Source organism: Grus americana, chromosome Z (assembly GCF_028858705.1).
Source record: "Grus americana isolate bGruAme1 chromosome Z, bGruAme1.mat, whole genome shotgun sequence".
Lineage (NCBI taxonomy): Eukaryota > Metazoa > Chordata > Aves > Gruiformes > Gruidae > Grus > Grus americana.
The window spans coordinates 4,261,593-4,287,816 of NC_072891.1; the positions used below are offsets into that span (position 1 = coordinate 4,261,593).

A 26,224-nucleotide genomic window follows, 5' to 3' on the forward strand; every position below is an offset into this window, starting at 1 on the left:
CCCTCCTCTCCCCACATGATAAAAGCCGTGCGGCCCGACCGGGAGAGAAGCCGGGCCCCGGCCCGGTGCCGGAGGCTCGATGGCGCCTGGCGGGGCTCCGTGCCCTCGGGAGGGCCAGGCGCACTGATGCCCTTACTGCGAACTGAAGGGAGAATGCCGAGTAATTACCGATTTTTGGAAAATGCTAGTAATTATTGAATTTTTTTTGGAAAGTCATTAACCAGTCTCTAACCGGGAAAACTGCCTGTGAAGGTGAAATCCTGTATATCTTTTCAGACCCGTTTTATCTTCACTTGAACGCCCTTTATATTGCACTTGTGGACTTTGTGTACCAGATTTTTCAGCGTGTATGGGGTGGCCTTTCATATTTTGAGGAGTGCACACAAAGAACCAACTACATCGTTTCTGGTTTTCCTTGTGTTTGTTGGACAATCTGTGAGTATCTTTGTTCAGAAGGAGAACGTTGTCCTTCTGCAGCATCCACACCTGCAGAAGTGCCGCGGCAGGAATACTACATGCATGCTGAACTCCCCCCACCCTGACCCAGACTTCCCTGCAGAAGGAATAAAAGGAATAAATAGGAACCGCTGTGAGTTAGGCTTAAGTGTAGAGAAAGGTCTGATGCCTGAACTGACTGTAGGTAGTCTGACCAACAGTGGGAAATATGCTGCAATTGCCAGAGAATTTCCTACTCTAAGGCTTCTTCCAGCACTAACACCGCTTGGGTTGAAGTGGCTGTAGTGTAGCTGAGGACCTCAGTTGTAAAAATCTCATGGAAAGAACTGAGTTTCTTTATTTGAGGACAGCAGTGCTCTATCTCAATCTTAGGTTTAAGAAGGGTTGGCTTATTTTTTTCCTAAGTAAAATGTTTCTTTCTTTTTTTAACTTGTTTGTGTTTATGTATTTTCTTGTTTAGTGTCCTGACTGATTTTCAGCCCTCTTTCCAAGGCCTTTCAAAGGGTGTAGCTATGTAGGTGGCTAAATCCAGTATAGATGTTGTAGCAGAGATAACTCTTCTTTGTGTAGCTCCTCTTCTCCAGGCTTGAGCTGGAGCTGTGATATGCATTTTCCAAAGCACTATAATCACTTATCTAGATATGCATAAGTATTGATAGACTCGAGGAATTGGGTACTTAAATACCATTGAAATTATATATGCACCCAGGTTGCTTGCCAAATGTAACACAGAAAGTATGGAGGGAAAAGGGAACTGGGTTTCAGACCAACTACAGGACTGTTCTTTTGTCACTCAAAAGAATAGGTATAGGTAGTTCAAAAAAAAAAATTAGTCTGAAGAAGTGTCTTTTGGTGTTCCTATTCATCTTATTTGTAAACTGGAGTGTCTGTGAAATTAATCTGTTAGCCTGGAGCTTCTCTAAATGTTCAACATCCAGCTGGTAATAACTCATGGTCCATTTTGGGATATCTCTAGATATTTTTTGGAAGAGAATATACTATATAGTCTCATGTCTTCAAGGCCTTGACTGCTGGGATTTTTTGGGGTTTTTTTTTAAGGGTATACTTTTGAATATCTCTGCTTGAGTACCAGGCACTTGGTTTGCAGGTTTAAGTTTTTTCAGACAACCAGTTCTTCTCTGGCCAAAGAAGAGAGACACCCCTTTCGCCCAATAGATTTTGTGAATTGACCTTTAGGAGAGATCTTAAACTGCTGCTTTGTGGATTAACATACGGGATATTTTTATGCCAGTATTGTTTGCTGCTCTCTTGTTGATTGCAATTTCCTGTAGTATGTGGTCTCTACCTGCCTTATAGAAGGCCACTAGGGCAATTTGGAGAGTTGAATTTATTTTAGTAAATAAATTAAGGACTGACTAAAGGCAGAGTTCTCTCTTAAATTCTGTTTTTGAGAGAAACGTGCAGGGGCAGCATTTTTCTATTCTGAGGGCAAAGGATGATTTTAATATTTGTTAGTACCATCCCTGCCATCCTCTGGCTCTTCAGTGTAAAAGTTCTGGGGAGCTGTGACCAAAGGGTTGTAACTGAGAGTTTGTAGTGAAAGAAAACAGACCTAAATGAACCTGCTGTTACATCATGCCTTTTGGTAATCTTCAGTTTTGTTAAAGGATTCTGAAGTAGCTGTAACCACAGTCACTACTTTTTTTTAAGATATTGGTGAAAATGTCCAGTATGCTTATCCTTCCAGACCTTCAGATTAACCCTTAATTAATTAGCATTTATTGAATTCTGTAGGTTACCAGTTTCTGGAATATTAGGGAGTTGCTGAGAAGATCTGGTGAGCACAGCTGTATCCATCTTGTATTTTGAGGTATGGTTTCCAGACTTGTTGTTCACAGATGTGTTCTTAAATGTGGCTCATGCCTTTATCCATAACCCTCACCCACGAGCAGCCTGCTGAATGTCAAAGGTATTACACAGGTATAGATGGACGGGGAACAGAAGTCAGCAGTCAGGCGTAGAGGCCAGAGATGACATGTGAATGCATTTTTGAACAGAATTGGCCCAGGAGTGGGGAACTAGAGCTCCTTCTGAGAACCATCTGTGAGAAAACAATTCCAGCTCCCAATGAATTCTGAACTCACCAAGATTTGGCTTGAAGCTATGGTTTGCATACCAGCAAAACACTGCAGATAAGAGGATCAGTTATATATTATTACTTAGAGCAAACATATCTTGACTCCCCTAAGTTTCTGCTGGCATTGTGGCTCTAATTTGGAAACGAATAATACAGAGCGCACACTGTCATTGAAACATTGCAGATCACTGGTTTAGAAGATAGCAGCTTCAGTCTCATAGTTTGTATTTAATAGGGTTTTGAAGTAAAGCGTTAGTTTCATCTTTGTGGGGAAGAAAGCTCTTCATAGGCAAATGAATGTGCCTGTGCCAAAACTAATTTGTGTGATACTAGTGATCAGTTTCATGGCTGTTGTGGGGGAAAAAAATCATTTTGGTGAGAAGAGGTGGAAATGTACTCATATGTTGTGTGTGTGCACTGTGAGATTACACAAAATTTACTGGAGAAATCAGGGTTTATAAATGCTGGAATTAAGTCCCACTTGTAATGTTTGCTCTTGCACACCCAGTACTGAAATCTGACCATTCAAATGTGAAGAGCAATATCGTTCAGATACCACATTAAAATACAGAAATGGAACACTCATTCCTGTGTGCATTGGGTCTCTCATTCTTACCAGACTTGGTGTCTTTCCACTCTTCTTGCTTTATTTTTCCAGTTGTAATGGACAGCATTTTCCTGTTTACCAGGTGAAGCAGTGCTGAGTGCTAAATTGTTAGCCGAGAAGAAAACACAGAGAGCTGTTTTCACGTGTTCTATTCAAGCTCATTGCCAGCACCATGTTGTCCTCTGTTTTATTTTAGCTGTGATAATAACACTGTATTGTATATGCTGACCAGTTTGGGGGTTCGATGTAGAAATCAAATTCTGCATGTTGATCTGGCGTAAGCTTAAAATGATGGCCAGAACAGATTTTGAGAAGTTTCTGTTGGTGATGTAGTGATCTTTAGGTTGCAGTTAACCTTGAGTACATTAAATAATCTCTGATAAAATACTGTTAGTAACCTCTGATAATATACTGTTATCTTGTATCCGTATGCAATTTCCCTGTTTTTCCTAGATGCATAATCACTCTTTCAGACCAGTGAGACTTACTGTAGTACCTTAAGTTTGTTGTATCTAGAATAATTAACAACTAATGATTGTGCTGAGATAAAGTGATGAGGGAGAGGAAGGAAATAATGTAGTTTATGGTACTTAAAAAATCAGGCCCCAGTGAAATGGGTCAAGCTTTGAGTGTCTTATATGAAATGAACGCAAGCATTTGATGTGGGATTTTCACTGGTATGTTAAGTGCATGCTACTTTGAAGACTAACGCCTAATTTAGGAGCCAGACTAGAGTTAGTCCAAAGAAAAGTCTTCGTAACACTGAGGACTCCGTGGTCATGCTGTTTGCACCAAATGTCATGTTTTTCAGGGCTGCTCTTACTGTGCTGTACTACTTACACAGACTTAACTAGTGACATCTTCATTCTTTCCCAGGACTTGAAGGGTTTTTTATCTATAGTTATATCTGTTTCCAGCATACATTTATATTTGTATTTGGTGTCAGCATAGAAGTCTTCAACTATCCAAGGCACAAATTGCTCTTTCTTACAGTAGGACACGCTTCTAGCCCCCTGTATATCAGCATGTATCCAAATTTATTGCAAAAGTTGTCACAAATGTGCTTCCCTGCTATGAGCGTCCAGAAAAGGGCTGAAAGTCAGGAGTGAGTATTTGTGCGGTTGGTCCTTGGTGCATCCCTTCCCTATATAACCTTGAGAAAACGTGTGGAAGCCAGTGGGGCTGAAGCAGAGCTCTTAGGTGGAGGTTGACTAGGACATTTGAGTTGACTTGGATTGCTTCTGCAGTGTAGAATTCATTGTCTGAGCAGTTACAGTTGCCCTAGGAGCTACAGTTGTTGGTGCTTACTGTAGACATAAGTCAAGAATTTAACGGGTGATCTTGGTTACCTTTTCATATATCTAAGTGCGGTGACTGTTAAAATTGCAGGTAGCTTTGGCAGGGGGAGTGCGGAGAATCACGTACCTTTTGTTTGAGAGAGGTGTTTGATCCCTTACTTTGCTCTGAAACATGCCTGCCCTTAATTTCAGTGGCATGTCAGCATTTCCTGGACTCCTTAACAGCATCATCCCTATGCAATGAATGCCCTTCCAAATACACCTACGGCTTAATGCTTTAGAACAATATTTCTGCTTATGAATCATGGTTGCTGTAGTTTAACAATAAGAAACAAAAAAAACCCTGTGAAACTTCTTATGACCTTGAAGTATGAATTTCAGGGGAAAAAATGTTTCTGGAATGTTAAAGTACTTGAATTATCCAGTCTAATTTCCTTCTTAAAGTTCTGTCAAACTATTCTTTGTGTTCATGGAGAAGCATTAAAGATAAAATGGCTTTGGTCTTCTGTATTAAAAAAAGCTTTTTATTGGGCTGTGCAGCTGTAAAGAACTTCTCTTAAGAGAAAATTGATGGCATTTACATGACACAACTTGAATGTCTAATCTTAATTCAGTGATGTGAAAAGCATGTTAATAGCTAGGCTGCAGTGTTCTGCAATATTGCTGGAACCCCAAAAGAAAATAGCTTGGTAGGGTTTCTTGTAAGTAATATCTGTCATGCACCGTGATTATAAATGCTCCTAAGCATATATTATGCCCTCATAAAACTTTGTTGATTATAATGAGTGTCCATTTTGATGTATCTGTAAATGGAGTAATAAGCTAAAACGTGTAGACTAGACTAGCTGTGTTTTCATGCATATGGTTGTTGTTGTCTTAAAGGGAATGTAGAATCAGCTTTAGGGAGAAAATGTTGCAAAAGCCATTGTTTAATTACTTCCAGTAAAACTCAATTTGCAAGACTTCTTTCAAAAGCATATGTAAAATTTTTGCATTGATGGACAAAACTATGTATTTTTTTATACTCCTAAGCATTTTTAATGGAGGTGTCAATTTAAAATCTTGCTGACTATGGTATTGAAGCCAGCCTGTGTCTTCTAATAAAATGAAATCCATCTTGTAACAAAATGCTGGTTTGTGGAATTTCCACATAAAATGTTAGCTGATTGACTGCACACTTCACCTTGATTAACTTGCAGGAATGTGCAGAAGGCAGGGTAATAGACAGTATTTTGCAATATGTGCTGTTTCCTTAATGTAAAGGATTATTTTATTCATTTGCATTCGGATTATGGAATCCAGAATCACCCTTACTGCCTGCATCTGAAATAAAGGAGCTGACGTTGCTACCAAGCTTATGCAACTATCTATGGAAGCACGCAACATGAAGTTCTTGGTAAATTCTTGAATATCAGTATTATGTTTTACAATTAACACAATTTCTTTTTTATGTGGCACGACTATAAAGCTGTTATAGTACTTCAAGCTATTTTTTATGAATACTGAAACACTTTATATTCTTCACCCTGCTTGACTGTGAGACTAAGGAAACAGCAAGGAAAGGACGGGCAGAAACTAACCTCCTCCAGCAGCTTGCAAAGTGCTCCATCTCTTTTCTTGTATCGTTTTGCTGTTGAGAGAAGTTACTGGAGTGAAATTAAGGTGACATCTTCTGTTGGTCTCTTCAGAAGTTAAGGTGAGCTACTCAGCACCTCATGCGATGCTGCTTTCAGTGGTAATTGCATCCATGGTGCATTTGTAGATGGGGTGTTGGGGGAATACCAATTTGAAGACTGCTGGATTAGCTTCCTGATAACAACTTGATAGAAGTATCACCATACCCAAACTGGCTGTCTGGAAATGTTGAAATTCAGTATCTGAAATAGGATACCCTCATCCCCTCAAACATGAGGAAAGGATGTGCTTGATGGTTAGTATTTTTAATGGTTGTTTTGATATGCACAAATAATGTGGCGGTTGAAAAAGCAGGTCCTGGCTGCTTGCTCCTGCTGTCTTGTAATGGCACAAGTTCAGTTTTCACCTGACCCTATTCCCTGATTTGTCTTAATGTTGAGAAAGTTGTTTTTACAGTAAGGGGAGAATAGGGAGCAAGCAGCTAGGGGCGGTCTTTTTGGTGGCTGACAGCATGGTTGTGACGTAGTTGTGTTAAAACTTCAACTGTGTTGGAAGACACAGGCATAAACTCTGTAATAGTGTAGTAGGGATTAGGGAAGATAAACCCAAAACATTGCATTTTGAGTTGTATCCCTTCTGAAATGAATGCCCAAAGCTTTAAATATATATGAATATTTTGGATTACTATTTGAGTCAACAATGCACTTTTGAACTGTTATTTTTAAAAATATCTTTTATGATCCCAGATGTCTGCTACTTCATACCTTCTGTTAGGGCCTCCATCTGCCGGTCCTTGAGTCTGGAGTTGATATGGTACAGCATAAAGTCAGATGTTCTTTTATCTTTAAAACTTAACCTCCGGGTTACGGTGGAAGACTCCCACAGAAATAGGAAGGAAATTGCTTTGAATAATTCTGGGCAGTTTTATACCTCTGAAAAGAGAGCTTGCTCACAAAAATGTGAGATAGCGCACCTATGCCAAGTTACTAGTTTGTAGTAATGGGGGGAGAAGGTAGCCCACTATGCAAGAAGCAGCCTTTTTTTTTTTTTTTTTGATGAGAATCTCTCTGTTTATGAACTTCATAGTTCAATCCTCAGTCTTCCAAAACTCTGATGATCAAGTAAATGGTATTATTTCCTTTGAAGAGATCTTTCAATGTCCCATGATACGAAAAGGACAGGAAGTTTTCTGTGATGTTCTAGAATAATCAATTATGTTGGTTAAACATTTTGTTAGTATGATATAATGTAGCTTTTTAAAAAGTGTCCACCTTGCAGTGCCATCTTTTCGAGAGTGAAACCTGAAGTGCCGGACTCTGTTCATGCATGCATTTAACATGCTGCCCAAAATAAAGGATGTTTCAGAATAAACTATAAAGAACTTAAGAAATAAAATAAGGAAGTGTTTAAAATGTGTTGGAAGATAGGTGATAATACTGACTCATCTGATTTTTGTTTGCCTCATGAAGTGAGACAGATTTTGTGTTAGAGCTTATGCTTCTGCCTGTGACTGTTAAGACAGCACTGCGTGCGTTGCATTAAGGTTTTGTTATTGCTGTTGTTTGAGTGTGGAAACAGTTGGAGGTCTTTTGAAATCTTTAATACAACCAAACTCAACCCTCATCCTGGACACTTTGTTTCTTCACTTTAAACTAACTATACTCTGGTAAGGTATGGGTGGTACCTAAGATAACAATTGTGAAAGTAAAATGGTGGACGTTCAGGTGCTTCACCATGCTCCTCAAAAAGGCCTGAATAGGGTACTGTTGGTTCACCTGTGCTTATTTCTCTTTTCTTTCTAGAATATGGTATCAAGTTTTCGTGTTTCTGAACTACAAGTGTTGTTGGGGTTTGCTGGACGTAACAAAAGTGGGCGGAAACATGACCTCCTGATGAGGGCACTGCACTTACTGAAGAGTGGCTGCAGCCCAGCAGTTCAGATAAAAATCCGAGAACTCTATAGACGTCGGTACCCGAGAACGATTGAAGGGCTTTCAGACTTATCAGCTATAAAACCTGCGGTTTTCAATTTGGACAGTAGTTCCTCTCCTGTCGAGCCTGACCTGGCTGTTGCTGGCATTCACCCACTCCCTTCTACTTCGGTCACACCTCAGTCTCCCTCCTCACCTGTCAGTTCTGTGCTCCTCCAAGACACTAAGCCCCACTTTGAGATGCAGCAGCCATCCCCTCCAATTCCACCTGTTCATCCTGATGTTCAACTGAAAAGCCTACCTTTTTACGATGTGCTTGATGTGCTCATAAAACCTACAAGTTTAGGTAAGTGTTTAATAGCTCCGCAGGTTGCTTAATTCATTAAATAGATGTTCCTTATGACAGTACTAAGTCTAGACTTAAATGGCTTTTTGCAGCTGGGGAAAAGTGGAAACTCCCTTCCCTTCTCGTCTTTACCCTTGTCTTCTCTTCACCACTTGTCCCCAAAAGTGCCAAGCCATGCTTCAGAAAATACTGTTCTCTTTTTTTTTTTTTTTGTTTTGGTAAATATTATATGATTAAAGATCTCTGTCTTTTTGGATAGTAAATAAGAGAGTAGAATAGTTCAGTTGGAAGGTACCTACAATGATCTTCCAACTGCCTAACCACTGCAGGGCTGACTAAAAGTTAGAGTAATAGTTAAGGGCATTGTCTAAATACCTCTTAAATACTGACAGACTTGGTGCATGACTGTGTCTCTAGGAAGCCTGTTCCTACAGCACTGGCTGCCACAACTACAAAAGGCAGCCCTCGAGCACAGGTGGCCAGGAGCAGGCAAACAGTGTGGGATGGCAGTCTGCACGGGGGGGGGCACGTGGGGAAGGTGCCCTTTGAAGGAGAGGCCTTCTGCTGGCCCAGTGGGAACATGAAGTACAGGTAACCCAGCAACTGGGCACTGTTCTGTGACAGGTCAGGGGCACCCCTCCCTCAGATGGCAGGAGCAGCATACATCTTTCTCCTGGGGCAGGGAGACCTGCCTGCACAAGGTGTGCCCAGGTGCATGACCTGCAGCAGGTGGCTGAGCTGTAGGAGGTGGTGAGAAGGCTGTGTAACATCAGGGAGGCGCAGGAGGAATTAGGTAGCTGGTTCCAAGCACAGTCTGTAGCGAACCCATGGCCAAACAGCCAAAAACTCGCCCACCGGCACACACAGAAGGGAGGGGCACCAGTGATGCAGAAGAATGGAAGCTTACAATGGCAAGGACCAGCTGAGTAAGGCAGCCTGGTCTGCTTCCCATGTAACAACAAGCGCAACTAAGAAAAGGTGGTGGGCGATAGTAGCAGGTGACCCGTGAGAGGTATGGAGTCACCTATCTGCCAGCCTGTCATGCTCTGTAGAGAGGTGTGCTGCTTACCCTGGGCTTGGATCAGGGATGCCTCTGAGATACTACCAAGCCTTGTACAGACCACTGACTATTATCTGCTGCTGTTGTTTTATGTGGGCACCATGACACAGCCAGCAGCAGTCTGAGGAGCATCAAGAAGAGTTACAGAGCCCTGGGGGTGGTAGTAAGGGACTCTGGAGTGCAGGTAGTTTTTCCTGCCCTGGAGGGAAGTGGGGCCCAAGAAGGCTGGTTAGTATTCAAGGGTCACCTCCTCCAAGCTCAGGAGTAATGCATCCCAACAAAGAGGAAGTCAGGCAAAACTGCCCGGAGGCCTGCATGGATGAATATGTACCTCATGGGCAAAGTCAAACAAAAAAAAATGAAGCTTACAGAGGGTGGAAGCAAGGGCAGGTAGCCTGGGAGGACTACCGAGAAACTGTCCAAGCAGCCAGGGATCAGGTTAGGAAAGCCAAAGCCCTGAGAGAATTAAATCTGGCCAGGGATGTTAAGGACAACAAGAAAAGCTTCTATAGCTATATTAGTGGTAAAAGGAAGACAAGGGAAATGTGGGCCCTCTCCAGAATGAAACAGGCAACCTGGTTACCCAGCATATGCAGAAGACTGAGGTACTCAATGACTTCTCTGCCTCAGTCTTCACTGGTAATTGCTTGAGCCACACTGCCTAGGTCACAGAAAGCAAAGGCAGGGCTGGGAGAATGAAGAACCACCCACTGTAGGAGAAGATCAGGTTTGAGACCATCTAAGGAACCTGAAGGTACACAACACCGTGAGATCTGATGAGATGCATCTGTGGATCCTGAGGGAACTGGTGGATGGAGTGGCCAGGCCACTCTCCATCATATTTGAGAAGTCCTGGCAGTCTGGTGAAGTTCCCACTGACTGGAAAGGGGGAAACATAACCCCCATTTTTAAGAAGGGTAAAAAGGAAGACCCAGGGAACTACAGGCCGGTCAGTCTCACCTCTATGCCTGGCAAGATGATGGAGCAGATCCTCCTGGAGACTGTGCTCTGGCATATGGAAAAGGAGGTGATTGGTGACAGCCAACACGGCTTCACTAAGGGTTTAATCACGTGTAACAAATTTGGTGGCCTTCTATGACAGGGTAGAAGGGGAATGGTGCTGTTTAACATCTTTGTCGGCGACATGGACAACAGGATCGAGTGCAGCCTCGGCAAGTTTGCCGACGACACCAAGCTGTGTGGTGTGGTCGACACGCTGGAGGGAAGGGATGCCATCCAGAGGGACCTGGACAGGCTGGAGAGGTGGGCATGTGCGAACCACATGAAGTTCAACAAGGCCAAGTGCAAGGTCCTGCATGTGGGTCGGGGCAATCCCAAGCACAGCTACAGGCTGGGCAGGGAATGGATTGAAAGCATCCCTGAGGAGAAGGACTTGGGGGCATTGATTGATGAGAAGCTCAACATGAGCCAGCAGTGTGCGCTTGCAGCCCAGAAAGCCAACCGTGTCCTGGGCTGCATCAAAAGAAGTGTGACCAGCAGGTCGAGGGAGGTGATCCTGCCCCTCTACTCTGCTCTGGTGAGACCCCACCTGGAGTACTGCATCCAGCTCTGGGGTCCCCAGGACAGGAGAGACATGGAGCTGTTGGAGCGAGTCCAGAGGAGGCCACAAAGCTGATCAGAGGGCTGGAGCACCTCTCCTATGAGGACAGGCTGAGAGAGTTGGGGTTGTTCAGCCTGGAGAAGAGAAGGCTCTGGGGAGACCTTAGAGCACCTTCCAGTCCCTGCAGGGGCTACAGCAAAGCTGGAGAGGGACTGGTGACAAGGGCAGGGAGTGACAGGACAAGGAGGAATGGTCTTAAACTAAGAGGGGAGATTTAGATTAGGTATTAGGAAGAAATCCTTTACTGTTAGAGGGCTGAGGCCCTGGCACAGGTTGCCCAGAGAAGCTGTGGCTGCCCCTGGCTCCCTGGCAGTGTTCAAGGCCAGGTTGGATGGGGCTTTGGGCAACATGGTCTAGTGGAGAGTGTCCCTGCCCATGGCAGGGGGTGAAACTAGATGGGCTTTGAGGTCCCTTCCAACCCAAACCATTCTGTGATTCTAGTTTTGACTGCCCTCTCAGTAAATAAACACTTCCAAATATCTAGTTTGAACCTCCATTTTTGTCTGGAAGTTTTGGACCTGAAATCTCTGCCTGGTACAAGTGAGGAACACATCTGTCGGGGCCAACAGGAAAATGATTTTAGGATCAGTAATTAATGAATTGCAACAACACAAAGAGAACTGATTGTTAGCTTAGGCTTATGTCACTGCAACAACTCTGCAAGTTCTGACATCAGGCACTGGAATATATACTTTGTGCAGCAAAGTTCAGTGTTGGACTCCAATAGTGAAGGTTTATCAGGCTACGGGTTCTTGCTATACTGTATGTTAAAATATAGAGTGGACCTTTGTCTTCCAGATAACCTGAAATCTCAGGTTAGCTTCCTCAGTTGCCTCACTCTTAAACATATTTAATTATTTGGAAACAACATTTTTTTCTGTCTCAAGATTCAACCTGTCTTACCTTACATCATAGAAACTGTTCCTTAACTATTTGGTAATATTGTTTATAAACCTTTTGCAAGCTGTTTGCATCCTCTGAAACATTCTAGTTTCTAACTGCTAATACTCTTTTAGACTGTGACTTGTACCTCAGCAAGGCATATACGGATTGTTGGTCATCCTCCAGTACCTAGAGCAGCAAACATCACTAACCAGCATTGTTTACAGTGCCTGTTGTAGCTTCCGTTTGTGCTGTGACACAAGTTAGAGAAGAGTTTAACATTGAACCTGGGTACAATAACTGCTCTGGTGTTGGACGGCTCTGTGGCTCATGCTGCCGTTACCTTGACAGAGAATCTGTCGGTGCTGCGATGTCCTGGCGAACTCCTGCTTACGTTCACTGCGTGCAGCAGCTGAGTATCTTAACTACCTGCCCAAATTACTCTGTGTTATGGGGCAGCTGCTGGCTCACAGTTAACCAGACAGGTTGCCAGCCACATAGTCACTGTGTCCCATACAAGAGCTATATTGGAGCTCTGCGTTATTTCTGCTGTGCGGTTACCTTTTGTCTCCTGATCCGTGATATCTAGAGGTGGTGGTGATATGCTAGAAGCTTCTCTAACAGCGGTTTTCCTCAACTTTGGAAATCCTTTTTGTTCTCAAAGGAGAATGCTTCCTTAGGGGTGTCACCATGTTATAATTAGAGCTGCATGTAAATTTTTCTTTCCTTTGAAGACTGTAGGATCTTTATTGCACATTGCCCAGTTTTCTTAGGAGTGAGGATTATCTAGTCCTGTAACATTTGGGTCCTCTTAGGACATGGGTGAGGGGGACAAGATAAATTTAACTGAGTACTTGCTTGCCTTCAAACTCTTTCCAGAGCACAGTGCCTGAAGGTGGTGGCAGCCAGAGCTACAACTCAGATCTGTGTGAGGAGTGGGGAAATGAGATGTGAGGAATGGCTTGTTATGCAAATAACGGGCCCTTCTGGTGTTAGAAGGATATGAACGCTGGCTGAAGATCACTCTTAACATGGATTCATGAGCAAATTTGGAAATGAAGCTTCCTTTATTTCATATTTTTAGATTGATATAGATAGCTTATAGTCCTGGTTAGTAGACCTGGGTTATTGGCACATCAAACAAACAAGTTTTGTATGTTTGAGAATTAAAGATTCAGAAACCAAATAGACAGGTAGGCCAGAGAGCTAGGGGTATAGTTTGCTTCACTGCCACCCTTTAAAAGGTGCAAGTGTAGGTATTCTTTTGCACTGATATGAGAACACAAGAGTAGGTGTAGGTTTTTAACCCATGCTCAATTCAATAACAAAATATTTCCATGATATTTTTTACATGTGCTCAAGTATTAATTTAAAGTAAAAATGCTGTCTATAGTGTGTGTACACAATGTAGCTGTTTTGAATTGTTTGAGAAATTTGGGGGGTGTATGTGTTTGTTCTACCTGGGTTCTATATTTTGCTGGTGTCCTTTTTCTGTGTGCTTTCTGGGCACAGAGGTCGTCATCTCTGAATGTCCCACTGTACAAGACAGTCCAGCTCTTCCAAATTTGCCTGGTTCATTTGTGCTCTATTTGCATTTGTACTCCTGGCTGGTTACTTAAGGCTGTTGGACAAGTCCAATCTACCTTTATTAAAGATCAAGATTTCTAACTTCTCCAGTCAAAAGAAAGTAGAAAAAAACCATGTACATAGTGTGAACCCTTAATACTGAAATATTACTGCTTCCCAGCACTGATAGACAAGTAGGATTCTGATATGAAAGTTGTATTTTTTTTTTTTTTGGCAAATGCTATTGAAGGGTCATTCCCAGACATGAGGTCTAGATGGCTTCTCTGGTGTTAGGGGTTGTACTCCCTCCCTTCCTTCCCAAAGGCTTTGTTACTTTTAGCTGGTTCTGAATCAAGTCATTTTCTAGCTGTCCATTAATAACTTCTGGTGCATGTTGTCTTCTTGTAGTACATTAAAATAGTTGTAAACATCTTCTCTGTGATACTGTTTTTGTCGGTGTACTCATCCAGTGTTAAATTTTGTTGTGTGTTTGTCTGAACCTGTTTCCCTTGGGAGAAAGGATTATACCGTGGCTTGCCAAGCTCCTTTCGTACTGAAGTGTAATGTGATATTACACTTCGTATAGTTGAATGAATGATTTGTTCCATTGCTTTCCTGTTGACAGTTGCATGCAGTTCAGCCACAATTTGAATATAATAAGTGACTTACACCTTGTTCCAGGAAAAACTCATTTGCAGATCCTGTTTTAATCAATGATTTTGATCACCATGGTTATAACTCTGTGTCTCTCTCTTTTTTTTTTTCTAGTACAGAGCAGCATTCAGAGGTTCCAAGAGAAGTTTTTTATCTTTGCTTTAACACCTCAGCAGGTCAGAGAAATCTGTATTTCCAGGTGAGAAGTAAGAGTGCGGCATAGTGTAGGTAAACTTTTGCAAAATTTCAGGAGAAAGTGTGGGGTTTCATTTATGCATTGCATAAGCTTGCAGATGCAGAGTGTTACACTGGTTTATCTGTTCTGTTTTCTTCAAGAACTACCATGCACAGAATTTATGTGTGGTTTGGGGTAAATCCTACACCACTAAAGAGCTAGCAATTACTCGATTCTAAATAATTGTGACTATTTAGAGAGGTGGTGAGCTTTTCTTCTCCATATGTTTCCTGGCTACAGGAGTGGAAGGCTGCTCTTATCTTTTGTCCCAGGGTTCATATCGTTGCAAGACTTACGGTGTAAGCCAAGAGAATTCATAGGGTTTTCTCCTCTCTGGCAACATCATACTTCACTATTAATATAAACTCTTGACAGAGGATGGTGATCCTCAAGTGCCGCTTACCTTGCAGTAGCTAGAGAGAGGTGTTGCTTGTAAGACTTGTTCAGAGCTCAATAAAAGAAAAATGCGAGCAAAGTTTAGTGATGTTGGGGCAGGCGTGCCGGTTCTGTCTGCATATGACTGGAATAGGAGATCTGCTGTCTAAATGGGCACTTCTCTTTCTTTCTCTCTGTCACAGGGACTTCTTGCCAGGGGGCAGGAGAGATTACACGGTCCAAGTTCAGCTAAGGTACCTTTTTTGTAGTGTTCTCTTAACTTCTTAATTGGCTAATGTAACATAAGTCTAGATGTTTGTGGGGACATATGAATGTGGTGACACTTAAAAATGACGCTTTCTCTTTTTTGGGATATAGGTTATGCCTAGCAGAGACAAGCTGCCCTCAAGAAGATAATTATCCTAATAGTTTGTGTATTAAAGTAAATGGGAAGCTGTTTCCATTGCCGGTAAGCTTGTTTGTATGTATTTGTGGCTTCTTTGTGACTTGCAGCGTGTGTGTGTGGGTTGTTTCTGTAATTTTAGCTTGCTAAAACAATCAAGCTGTTTATTGTTATCACTCGAATTTCTCTAGTTACTAACTAATCTTTGGCATATGGTTTGTACGCTTGTTGTGTGAGATAGCCATTACTACCATGAATCATGTTACAGCCACTGCATGGATTAATTGTGGTTTAGCCACCTGTAGCAAACTTCATCTGTTGCAGTTATCACAACAAAATGTCGAAAACAAATCAGTGTCTGGCATGGGGAATCCTCCTCCTGGGTCTTCAAACTGAGTTTATTTGACTTGATTGGTAGTAGCCCACTCTGGGCTATCTGTATTTGTGGTTGGCTTGAGCTCCTTCTTGTTATGAGAGAATGGTATTGCCCTCTTGTGTGATCTTTAAAGTCCCTTCCAACCCAAACCATTCTGTGCTTCTGTGACTTAAATTTGAGTCTGTAGTGGCTTGACCCAGGCTGGAGGCCAGGTGCCCCCTAAAGCTGCTCTGTCACTCCCCTCCTCAGCTGGGCAGGGGAGAGAAAATATAACAAGAGGCTCCTGGGTTGAGATAAGGACAGGGAGATCACTCACCAGTTCCCATCACAGGCAAAACAGACTCAATAAATTGGATTAATTTTTTCTACCAATCAAATCAGAGTAGAGCAATGAGAAATAAAACCAAATCTTAAAACACCTCCCCCCACCCCTCCCTTCTTCCCAGGCCCAACTTCACTCCCCATTTCTCTCCCTCCTCCTCCCCAGTGGCACAGGGGGATGGGGAATGGGGGTTGGGGTCAGTTCCTCACACGGTGTCTCTGCCGCTCCTTCCTCCTCAGGGGGAGGACTCCTCACACTCTGCCCCTGCTCCAGCCTGGGGTCCCTCCCACGGGAGACAGTCCTCCATGAACTTCTCCAACATGAGTCCTTCCCACGGGCTGCAGTTCTTCACCAACTGCTCCAGCGTGGGTCCCTCTCATGGGGTCACAAGTCCTGCCAGCAAACCTGCTCTGCCGTGGGCTCCTCTCTCCATGGGGCCACAGGTCCTGCCAGGAGCCTGCTCCAGTGTGGGCTTCCCACAGGGTCACAGCCTCCTTCAGGTGCCTCCACCTGCTCTGGTGTGGGGTTGTCCATGGGCTGCAGGTGGAATCTCTGCTCCCCACCATCCTTCCTCCATGGGCTGCAGGGGGACAGCCTGCTTCACCATGGTCTTCTCCATGGGCTGCAGGGGGATCTCTGCTCCGGCACCTGGAGCACCTCCTCCCCCTCCTTCTGCACTGACCTGGGTGTCTGCAGAGTTGTTTCTTACATCTTCTCTCTCCAGCTGCAAAAGCTGTTGCTTCTTTTTTTTTTTTTTCCTTCTTAGCTCTGTTAGCCCAGAGGCACCACCACTGTCACTGATGGGCTCGGCCTTGGCCAGCAGCGGGTCCATCTTGGAGCTGGCTGGCATTGGCTCTGTTGGACACGGGGGAGCTTCTAGCAGCTTCTTGCAGAAGCCACCCTGTAAGCCCCCCTTACCAAAACCTTGCCCTGCAAACCCAAAACAGACTGGCAGGATTATTGTGATTGGTGTGGAATGTGTGAAAATACTCTCCTAAATATTGCAGGGATGGTGTGTTCATCCACAGAATCCCAGACTGGTAGGGGTTGGAAGGGACCTCTGGAGATCATCTGGTCCAACTCCCCTGCTAGAGCAGGATCACCCAGAGCAGGTGGCACAGGATGGTGTCCAGGCAGGTTTTGAATCTCTCCAGAGAAGGAGACTCCACAGCCTCTCTGGGCAGCCTGTCCCAGGGCTCGGTCACCCTCACAGTGAAGTTTTTCCTCATGTTCAGATGGAACTTCCTGTGTTCCAGTTTGTGCCCGTTGCCCCTTGTCCTGTCACTGGGCACCACTGAGAAGAGCCTGGCCCCATCCTCTGGACACCCACCCTTTAGGTATTTATAAGTTTTGATAAGATCCCCTCTCAGTACAAGTTCATTATAAAGTTACCATAGTAGAGAAAGACCTACTACAGCAAAGCACTTGGAAAGTATACTCTATAAATGGCTGCAGCTGTTATGTCTGATCAAAGAAATGGCAAATAGTTCAACTCTTTTAGATGTGAAATTGTCAGCAGTCCCCATATATCTGCTGTGTCTATGTTCTGTGATACAGCATGCATGGTAAGGTTCCTGATAGCTCATTTGGGGTGAGAACCATTTCAGAGAGTGTTCTTCAGCAATGGCTGCCTGCTGCTCTGGCCTGGCAGACCTGCCTCTAAAGCTCTGAGTCCCTGTTCTGTCACTGCAAGCTTAGTCGTATCTGAAATTAATGAAGGGCAGTGGTGAGGCACAGCCAGGGCTTGGTTGTCAGGTGAAATGTATGGACTAGTAATAGAGCTGCTTTGGAAACCTAGGAAGTGATGGGACAGCTATCAAGTCCTCCTTGGATTAAAGGCAGTGATTGTCCTATGGTACACTTGGGTAGTGAGTGGAAGAGGCTGTTTTTTTCTGGGTTTTTTATATTTATTTTCAGACTTAGCATCTTTGATAGTAACTCTTTTTTCCAAGCACTAAGCTGTGAATGTGTGTTTCTTTGGTTAAAAAAAAAAGTGTGTGTGTGTGTTTATCCAGCATATCCTTTCTGGGAGAGTTTCTTGTATAGAACACAGTGTCTTTAAATGAAATCTGGCAGTTCTTTCTGCATAAGATGTAGGGCTGCTATCTTTTATTGGCATCCTTCTGGTGCAGGGTGAGTTTCTGAGATGAGTGGACTGCAGGCTGTGTGAGCTCAAAACAGGCTCTCAGAGTTCCTGTTATGGACTGGCTTGCTTTCATAGTGACAAAGGCAGGGTGAGATGAGCAAGCTGCAGTTAGGCTGTGTGTTCCTTCATGTTGCACGAGCACTTTCTGCTCACGATATGCTGGAGAGGATGTGCTTGCCTAGTAGCAAAAGGCAACAGGATGGTTCCCGATTCAAACATCATATAGGAAATAAAACTACAGAGTAAAGCTGTCCAGGTTATGAAATTCTTCATCAAAGCTGAGCAAACAACGTCAAGTTCATTTTGTTTCTGCAGACAACAGCGAAGCCTGTCAGCGCTTAAATACAGCTGATACTCCAGGTACAGCCCTTCTTCAGGGGCCTTGGCAGAGCTCAGATGACAACCTGCTGCTAATGGGGCTAGGTGTAGTTGATGCGAGGCAAAGCAGACACTGAGGAGATGTGGAGCTTTTGGAACAAGACTTTATTGCTTCTTAAATAGAATCGATGGGTTTTTTTCCTGGATGTGAAACACTGAATTCACTCTCCATGACTTGCTGTGTTTGTCACTAAGGCTGTGTCCTTGTGATGTTCCACTCTCAGTGGGGTGGGGGGAAAAAATGGACAAAGCATCAATGTGACTTTTTACTCTTCCAGTGAACTTACCTGGACCAAAAACATGTTCTCTTCCACCTTTTCAGTGTTTCTGTAAAACCCACTTTAAAACAAATAATGCTTTAAAATTGTGGTTGACTTATGGTATTAGACTGTCAGATTGATATTTCTCAGAGTAAATGCTGAATTTAGTCTCCAGCCTAGAGACCCTCTAAGTTTACCTGCTTCCCATGGATCTGTTTAACAAGTCTGTTTCAGCAGGTGTCAGAGTACAGCAGGGAGACTTGGTAACATTTTCCTTGTCCTTTCTTCCCGTAGGGCTATGCTCCACCACCAAAAAATGGAATTGAACAGAAGCGTCCTGGGCGCCCCTTGAACATCACATCTCTAGTTAGGTTGTCATCAGCAGTGCCAAACCAGATTTCCATTTCCTGGGCTTCTGAAATTGGAAAGGTAAACTTTATGTTCTGTAGGATGTGGAAAGTTGGCTGAATAACCTCACGTAGCATTCCTTCTGCTCCACTGCCTGATGTTGCTGGCAAGGCATACACCAGCATGTGTGTAGTATTAGGTGGCTGAACTTATTAGTATTCTCTAAGTAATACTAAGTAGTTTTACAAAAGTGGTTTTTTTCATAGAAGGAGCTGGTTAGTGGATATTTCCATATCTGTTCTTCTGAGATTCCTTTTTTACATGAAAATGGCCTCTGTATGAGTTGATTTCAAATTGTACTTGCAAATTCCACCCCTGTTTTTGGTTTACTTCCAGTTCAGAAAGCTTTTAGATGGCAGGTTGCTGGAGGGCTTTACTGGGCAGGTGTCAGGCTGCTGGTGTTGGCTGTTTCTGGGCTTGATGGATCCCAAATGTGCTTGGTTGGACAATATTTGTGCGGTGTGTGTAACATAGGATATCTGAGCAGTGTGTGTATACTTACAAATGAAGAGCATTCCTGGAAGTTTGGGTGATGAGGGACAAGTGACTCAGTGTGGGGAAGGATGGAGACCTGGGGGGGAAAAAAACCCGAAACCTCTTTATAATGCAGTTCTAAACTTCATGGAAAGCTGGGGAAAAGCATGTTGGACTTCAGCTAGCAGGAGGTACAGGGGGTGGTGACTTAAATGTGATACCTGTTGTTTTCTAGTGCCTGCAGTCATTAACCATTGTTGAGAAGGCAATTAGCTTTCAAAATGGTGGCACGGCTGTTTAGAAATCCCCCTGTGGATTTACTAAAGAAAGAAAGGGAGAGTGTGAGGAATTTCTGAATTCTTCCTAGGTTTAAATAGGTGGTGCAGCAGCCCTTTCAGCTGTTGGTAAGTCAAGAACTACTTATGCCTCTACCTATGACTACTTATGTAAATCCTTCTGGATTCAATTATCAAAGTAGCTTACCTCTTTTTTCATCAAAATTGGCACACCACAGAAACCACAATTTTCAAAGTGAGACTCCAGTATAAGCTTTTATACACTAATTAAAATTTTAAAAAGAAGTTGGAGAGAAAGCTCGTGTTCAGAAAATAAATAGCAGTGCTGACAGCAAAGGGTTTTTTTTTTTTTCTAAGACAGAGGTGGAGGGAAGGATCTAAGCCATTGCTTCCCAATCACAAAGCACAGGAATCTTGAATTGACTGCAGGGTTGTGTGTGGTCCCAGCCTCTCCTGCTGACCCCTGCTTTCTTCCTCCCCTGTATCTGCCAAAACACGTTCTCATGGGAGCAGATGAATTAGAGGTTGTCCCAGCATTCCCCCTTGCCCTGAGAGGTAAAGTGAGTTCTCTGGTTTAATGTTGGTGCTCTGGTGTAAGTGTCGGAGCTTGCAGAGCAAGCTGCTGCTATCCATCCTCTAAATGAGACCCCTGGGGACAGCGTGGGGTGTCAGCAGGGGCACGTGGTAAGGGCTTAGGGGCATCCACTTGATGGAGAGTGGAGGGCTTCTGAGCAGAGGAGGCATTAATCCCACAGAGGTGGTCAGACTTGAGCCTATAGAATTCTTTCTGTAAGCAATAAACAGTGCAATGTATGGTCATTCTTTAAGGAGAATAAAAATAAAATCCATTTTTCTTGCTTTTCCCATGGTTTCCCATGCATTTAGATGACTTTATCTGCTCACCTAGGTAAGAGCTGGTTTTACTATATGTGGTAAAGGAGGAGCAGGGCAGTAGGTGTTCTTGTCTGGAAACACAAGAATTTTAAACAGTACAGAGGCTGTAAGAAGGTGGCTAGCAGGAGTGGAAATAAGAGGTCACAGGTTGTGTGTGTTATTCAGATGAAACCATTATTGTTCTGCAGTAGTGGGACTCACAGAACTTTCCCTTTGTTAGTGACCTTGGAGAGAGTGAACACTGAACAAAAGCAGCTGTCAAGTGGTGTGAGTTAGGGGAGAGCAGTAAATGCTAGGGAATGTGGCCAGCCTCAGAGGAGTGGATACGGTGTAATGAGGCTTGGCTTAGAAGTGCAGAGCAAGCTAAAGAGAAGGTACAAAGAAATTGGTGCAGGTGTTGGTTTTGCACCTGAAAGACAATTCATATCTTATTTTTTTATCACGATTGTCTTTGAGCTCCCCACTAAACAGATCGGCAGTGAAAAAAAGGGAAGAATTTAGGAGACAAACATGAGAACTTCTTAAAGACTGCGTGTATGAGAAGTTGTGTCACCAGACAATCATCTTTCCAAGAAAAGAGCCCAGATTGGTCTCTTGGTTGTGGAGTTAATTCTTCTTAGTTAAGTCACAACTGGAGTAGGATAGCAGGACTTGATTGGCAGAATTCTGGCAGAGTCTTGGACTCTTTCACAGTAACGAAGTCATCTGTCAATGCTTTTCATAACTATTAAGCAAAAAATCGCTGCGTCTTTGTTTTTACAACTAGTGTATTTGTTGTCATAGTGGAAGTACTGTATGAAATCAATACTTAACCTTTAATCACTCTTTTTGTAGAATTACTCCATGTCTGTGTATCTTGTTCGTCAGCTCACTTCAGCTATGCTTTTGCAGAGGTTAAAAATGAAAGGTATCAGAAACCCCGACCATTCCAGAGCACTAAGTAAGTCGAATTAGTTTGCTTGTCTGTACTTTTTGAGGGTGGTTGGTGACTCTTTAAAACTAGAACAGGTAATACTTGGGGGATTTGCAACATTTTGAAAAGAAGGTCCATGCCCCGAGTATCAGAGGTTCCCTTTGCTGTTGCTGAGGCATCATACACGTTTCAGTCTGGGTCCCTGAGTCGGTAGGCAGGTGCACCTAGAGATCCCATCTGAAATGTCCTGGTGGGAATGCCATGAGCAGCACTTCCTGTGGCAGGCTGTGAGGTGCAGGTGGATGCCCTAAATGTGGGTTCTCTTCACTTGCATGGGATGCTGATTGCCTTGTCTTAGTATCTCACTCACTGATGATTATTTTATGTATCTCTTTGCCTGTTGGGTTGAGTTTGCTTTACTGACCATTGTGGCTGTTAGTGCATCTGCTGCACTTCAGACAATCTTGTTGATGCACAGTCTTTGCCAGTCACTTCCAAATAGTGAAACTGTTGTTGCTTGATATGACTACGAACTAGTTTCCTAGATGCGTAATTTTTTTTTTTTAGATGGCTGGAAGCAAAGTACAGGTACTGGCGAATCAAGATTAGCATTTGAAATAACGATGTCTGTGTATAACTTCTTAATTTATTTTAATAGTTAAAGAAAAACTCACTGCAGATCCTGACAGCGAGATTGCCACAACCAGCCTGCGGGTGTCTCTGATGTGTCCTGTAAGTATGGCTGGAAATTACCATATGCAGATGTGTATTGTCATCTTTAGTGCAGAGTTGGGCTGATTTCAAAAGGCCTTGCTTTAGAAACTTCACTGGCTTTTGTCATATACTGATTCATTAAGATAAAATTAATATAAAATAGTGGGGACTATTTTATACAAATACCTGACTGTAGCAGTGTTCAGCCAAGTATGGTTTAGAACTGTGAATGCAGTCAGACCAAGTTGCGACTCGTGCTTGTATAGTGAGGTCTGTAGAGGCATTGAGACTAATTGGGCAGGGTGACAGAGTAAAGGATGCAGTGATAAATAAAACTTCAGTTCCCATCTGAGTGGTGTTGCTTACACTGCCAGGTACTATAACAAACAAAAAAACTGATTGCTGTATAACAAGGTAATGCTGCCTTGGGGTTTCTCTTCCCAGGCAGAAACCGGCCTTGTGTCGGTGACTGGCCTGTTAAGATCAATGTTCAAACAGGTGTTACACCACTCTGAGTCTAACATAGTGGAGCTCACAAAAAACCCTTGAAATATTTGGCTAAAAGAAAATGATAAAAGCCAGTGTATCAGTAGGTCTTTTAATAAAAATAAAGCTCTAGAAATAAAATTGATGCCGGTCAATCAGAAATCTTTCTGACTGTTTTCCACTCAGTGAAGACATTGAGGATGGCCTTATTGTTACTTGAAGTGCACTGTACGTGCTTTGGTAGGGTGGATTTGCCTGCAGCGACCTTAGCACTGGGCACCTCTGTAGTGAGAAGAGACAGCGACTTTGCTGCCAGCCTCTGATTTCATTGTTAGCCATCCAGGCCTACTTCACTGCCTTCTGTTCTGACATTCTTCAAATGCATCTCCTGCAGCTGGGAAAAATGAGACTGACAATCCCATGCCGGGCTGTTACTTGCACACACCTGCAGTGTTTTGATGCTGCTCTTTATCTTCAAATGAATGAGAAGAAGCCTACCTGGATCTGTCCTGTCTGTGACAAAAAGGCAGCTTATGAGAGCCTAATATTAGATGGGTAAGAGACCGGGTTTGCAGATTTCACAGTTACGTAAAATGTTTCGTCATGTACTTGATAACTACTTTTGTAACTTGAGGTTTAGCCATTTCATACTATTTTCTTTGCCAAAATGCTCTAGACTGGGAGGAACTGTTGACTCTGTTAGTTTCTATTCCTTTGTAATGAACTACCTAAGTTTAGTTCCTAAATGCATCATCAAATTCGTCAGCCTGAGAACATTTCCTCTGGAGAAATCCAAATGTGACACCTAAGGATACGTCTCCCTTTTACATGACCCTATCTCTGTAGCTGTTAACTTTAAATTTAAACTTCAACTCATAAACAAGTGTCAAACTTGATTCAAAGGATGATGATTTCTGCTTCTGTATGGAAGTCTATGAATTGCAGTAGTGCTGGAGTGGAATATGGGTAGGTTGGGATACTCTCAGGTTTCTGTGGCTGGATGTCTGCCAAGGCTGTAATTAAAGGCTTTCAGGTTAGATGAACTAGGGAGAGCATGTGTGCAGTGGGCTGAAGGTAATGATAATTAGCTCTTCAACTCTCTCTCTGTTTCACTTAGAATAAAAAAATCACTTGGAATCAAAATGGAAACTGCTCAACTTTATTTTTCAGGCTCTTCATGGAAATCCTTAATGAATGTTCAGATGTGGATGAGATCAAGTTCCAAGAAGATGGCTCCTGGTGCCCCATGAGGCCAAAGAAAGAAGCTGTGAAAGTCTCAAGCCCACAGTGCACCAAAATAGAAAGTATGTACACCTGGGTACTGGTTGTAAACCAACAAAAAGTCTTGGAGACTTAGTTGTAGCTTGGATAATGTGTATGGATGTTGATGTTTGTTTTGTGGAGAGCTTAATGCTTCTAACAGTCTTGTCATTTAAACTAAAAAGAAAGGGTTCTGTCTCTAACAGTGTGCATTTTTTGGGCTTTGTGCTTTTTGTAATAGCAGTTAAGAAAATGAAAGGTTGGTCTTGTTTTAGGCCCTTAAACTGGTAAGGGAAGACTAAAGCTTATGCTTTAATAGTCTCAGCATGACACAGAATACTAATAAAACAGCTCTTGGGCTGTAACATTTTCTGTAGCGGCCAGGAAGATGAACCAAAACAGGATTAGAGTTCCTGGTTCTGTTGCAAATAGGAACTGCTGATGTCAACAGCCTTTAAAACACAGTGGTATTTTATTTTCGTGTTTAGGTTCCAGTGTTGTTAGCAAACCGTGTTCTGTGACGGTGGCCAACGAGGTAAACAAGAAGAAAGTTGACGTTATTGACTTGACAATAGAAAGCTCTTCTGATGAAGAGGAAGATCCTCCTGCCAAAAGGAAGTGCACATTTATGTCTGAAACACAAGGAAGCCCAACCAAAGGGTTTGTCAATTTTAAAGTTAGTTATTCTGTAATGTCTTAGATAAACTGATGTGTAGACAAATGGACTTGTAATCTGTCTCCGGGATCCAGCTCCATGCTTCTAGAGGAGAATTTCTAGGCCTCTTCTTGCAGAAAGTTGTATTGGTACGGTACCTTTGTACAGCCAAAACACTATTAAATAGTTTTACATCTCACAAAAGACTTGCGCTGACTGTTGCTGTGTTTGCAGGGATATTTCTCCATAGAAAAGGAAGCTGATTAAGCTAACGGACAGGATTCTCCTGAGAAAGCAGATAATGCCGAGTGGAAGAGCTTTAAGCATTCTTGCTAAGTTAGTGTCATCGTAAAGGCTTTTCTCTCGCTGTCTGTTACACCCTTTATCTAATCTGCTCTGGTGCCCTAGAAACTAGGCTGGGTTGCGTATTTCATCCATCCTGTCAGTCTTGGAAGGGAGACGCTTTGCTTTTGTGAATCGAGACAAGCTTTTCCTCCATCTCTCTGTCTGAAATGTCTTGAATGCTGTTGTTGGATGTGGTTATCAGTCATCCTGTACCCTGGTTAGCACAGCCAACAACTTCCCAAGTCCTCTGTCAACTGCTTCATCTTTGCAGTTGTGCCTGACTTAGTGGCAGGCTTAACCAGCTTCTTTACTCTTGTGCCTCTTCCTGTCTGTGCTAATCTGTGCAGCTCATTTGTGGCATCTATCCAGCTCTTGCTCTTGGCCTGTAGGATGCAGACCTGCAGGGAGAGAGGGGCACTGGTTAGGCTCACCAGCAGTCACTGCTCCACAAGGCAATTCCAAGCACCAGCTTTCAGTAATGGCTTATTAGTTAGTGTTGCTGCATGTGTGAGGTGTGTGTCTGTGTCTCTTGGAGTAGTGGCTTATGTCTTGTACTAAAATAACAGTAATAAAAACAAACTCCTTCTGTTTTGGCAGCTCTTGAAGTAATGAGCAGGTGTACTGTGTCTCTAGTCCACGGGAATGTGTGGTCTTTGGTGAGCAAATACTTGGTCATCTTCAACAACTTTCAGCAGTGATACTGAAATGCTGTTGCTTTTTTGTGATGATTGTGGGGGAGTCCTTCTGCAAGAGACTGTTTCTTATTTTTATAAGAAAAAATAGCTACAAATACATCTCTTAATGAAGTTTCAGAAGGCACCAAGGCTTCCTTCCGTGCTCCTGTGTTTGTCTGAGATGGCTACCTGAGTTTTCTTGTCTATCTGTGAACAATGTATTTTCCTTACTGTTTGGGTCTGGAAACAGTATGTTTTCGTTCTTCAAATCCAAGTCAAAACCTGGTTTTTGGGGAGCAGCTTACCTGCCATAAACAATGTTGCCTGAATGCTAGTTCTAGCAAAACTGTGGGGTGCCTTCCTATAGGCAAAAGCAGCATAGGCTGAAGTATAAGAGGTGCTTGAAGAAGGGTCTGAAATCCAAGCTTCTGAAATCAGAAGCAGCATAAACACACC

The 26,224-nt window shown here is 43.1% G+C and overlaps 1 protein-coding gene across 5 annotated transcripts in view; it reads left to right on the forward strand.

Annotated features, from left to right (window-relative positions):
- The window catches only part of PIAS2 (protein inhibitor of activated STAT 2), a 33,079-nt gene that overhangs the window by 542 nt on the left and 6,313 nt on the right, over positions 1 to 26,224 (forward strand). For 4 of the 5 annotated variants that reach the window (XR_008574654.1, XR_008574653.1, XM_054809703.1 and 1 more), the window contains exons 2-11: positions 7,897 to 8,371; positions 14,269 to 14,353; positions 14,968 to 15,018; positions 15,143 to 15,233; positions 18,944 to 19,078; positions 21,556 to 21,661; positions 22,293 to 22,366; positions 23,229 to 23,389; positions 24,005 to 24,138; positions 24,583 to 24,754. Coding sequence is in view for 3 of the 5 variants with exons in the window: in XM_054809703.1 (XP_054665678.1) it covers positions 7,897 to 8,371; positions 14,269 to 14,353; positions 14,968 to 15,018; positions 15,143 to 15,233; positions 18,944 to 19,078; positions 21,556 to 21,661; positions 22,293 to 22,366; positions 23,229 to 23,389; positions 24,005 to 24,138; positions 24,583 to 24,754 (1,484 nt within the window). In the remaining 2 variants the exon portion in view is untranslated. Of the gene's footprint in view, positions 1 to 280; positions 436 to 7,896; positions 8,372 to 14,268; positions 14,354 to 14,967; positions 15,019 to 15,142; positions 15,234 to 18,943; positions 19,079 to 21,555; positions 21,662 to 22,292; positions 22,367 to 23,228; positions 23,390 to 24,004; positions 24,139 to 24,582; positions 24,755 to 26,224 lie in introns of those variants that run through there. The other variant, XM_054809704.1, reaches the window with a different exon arrangement.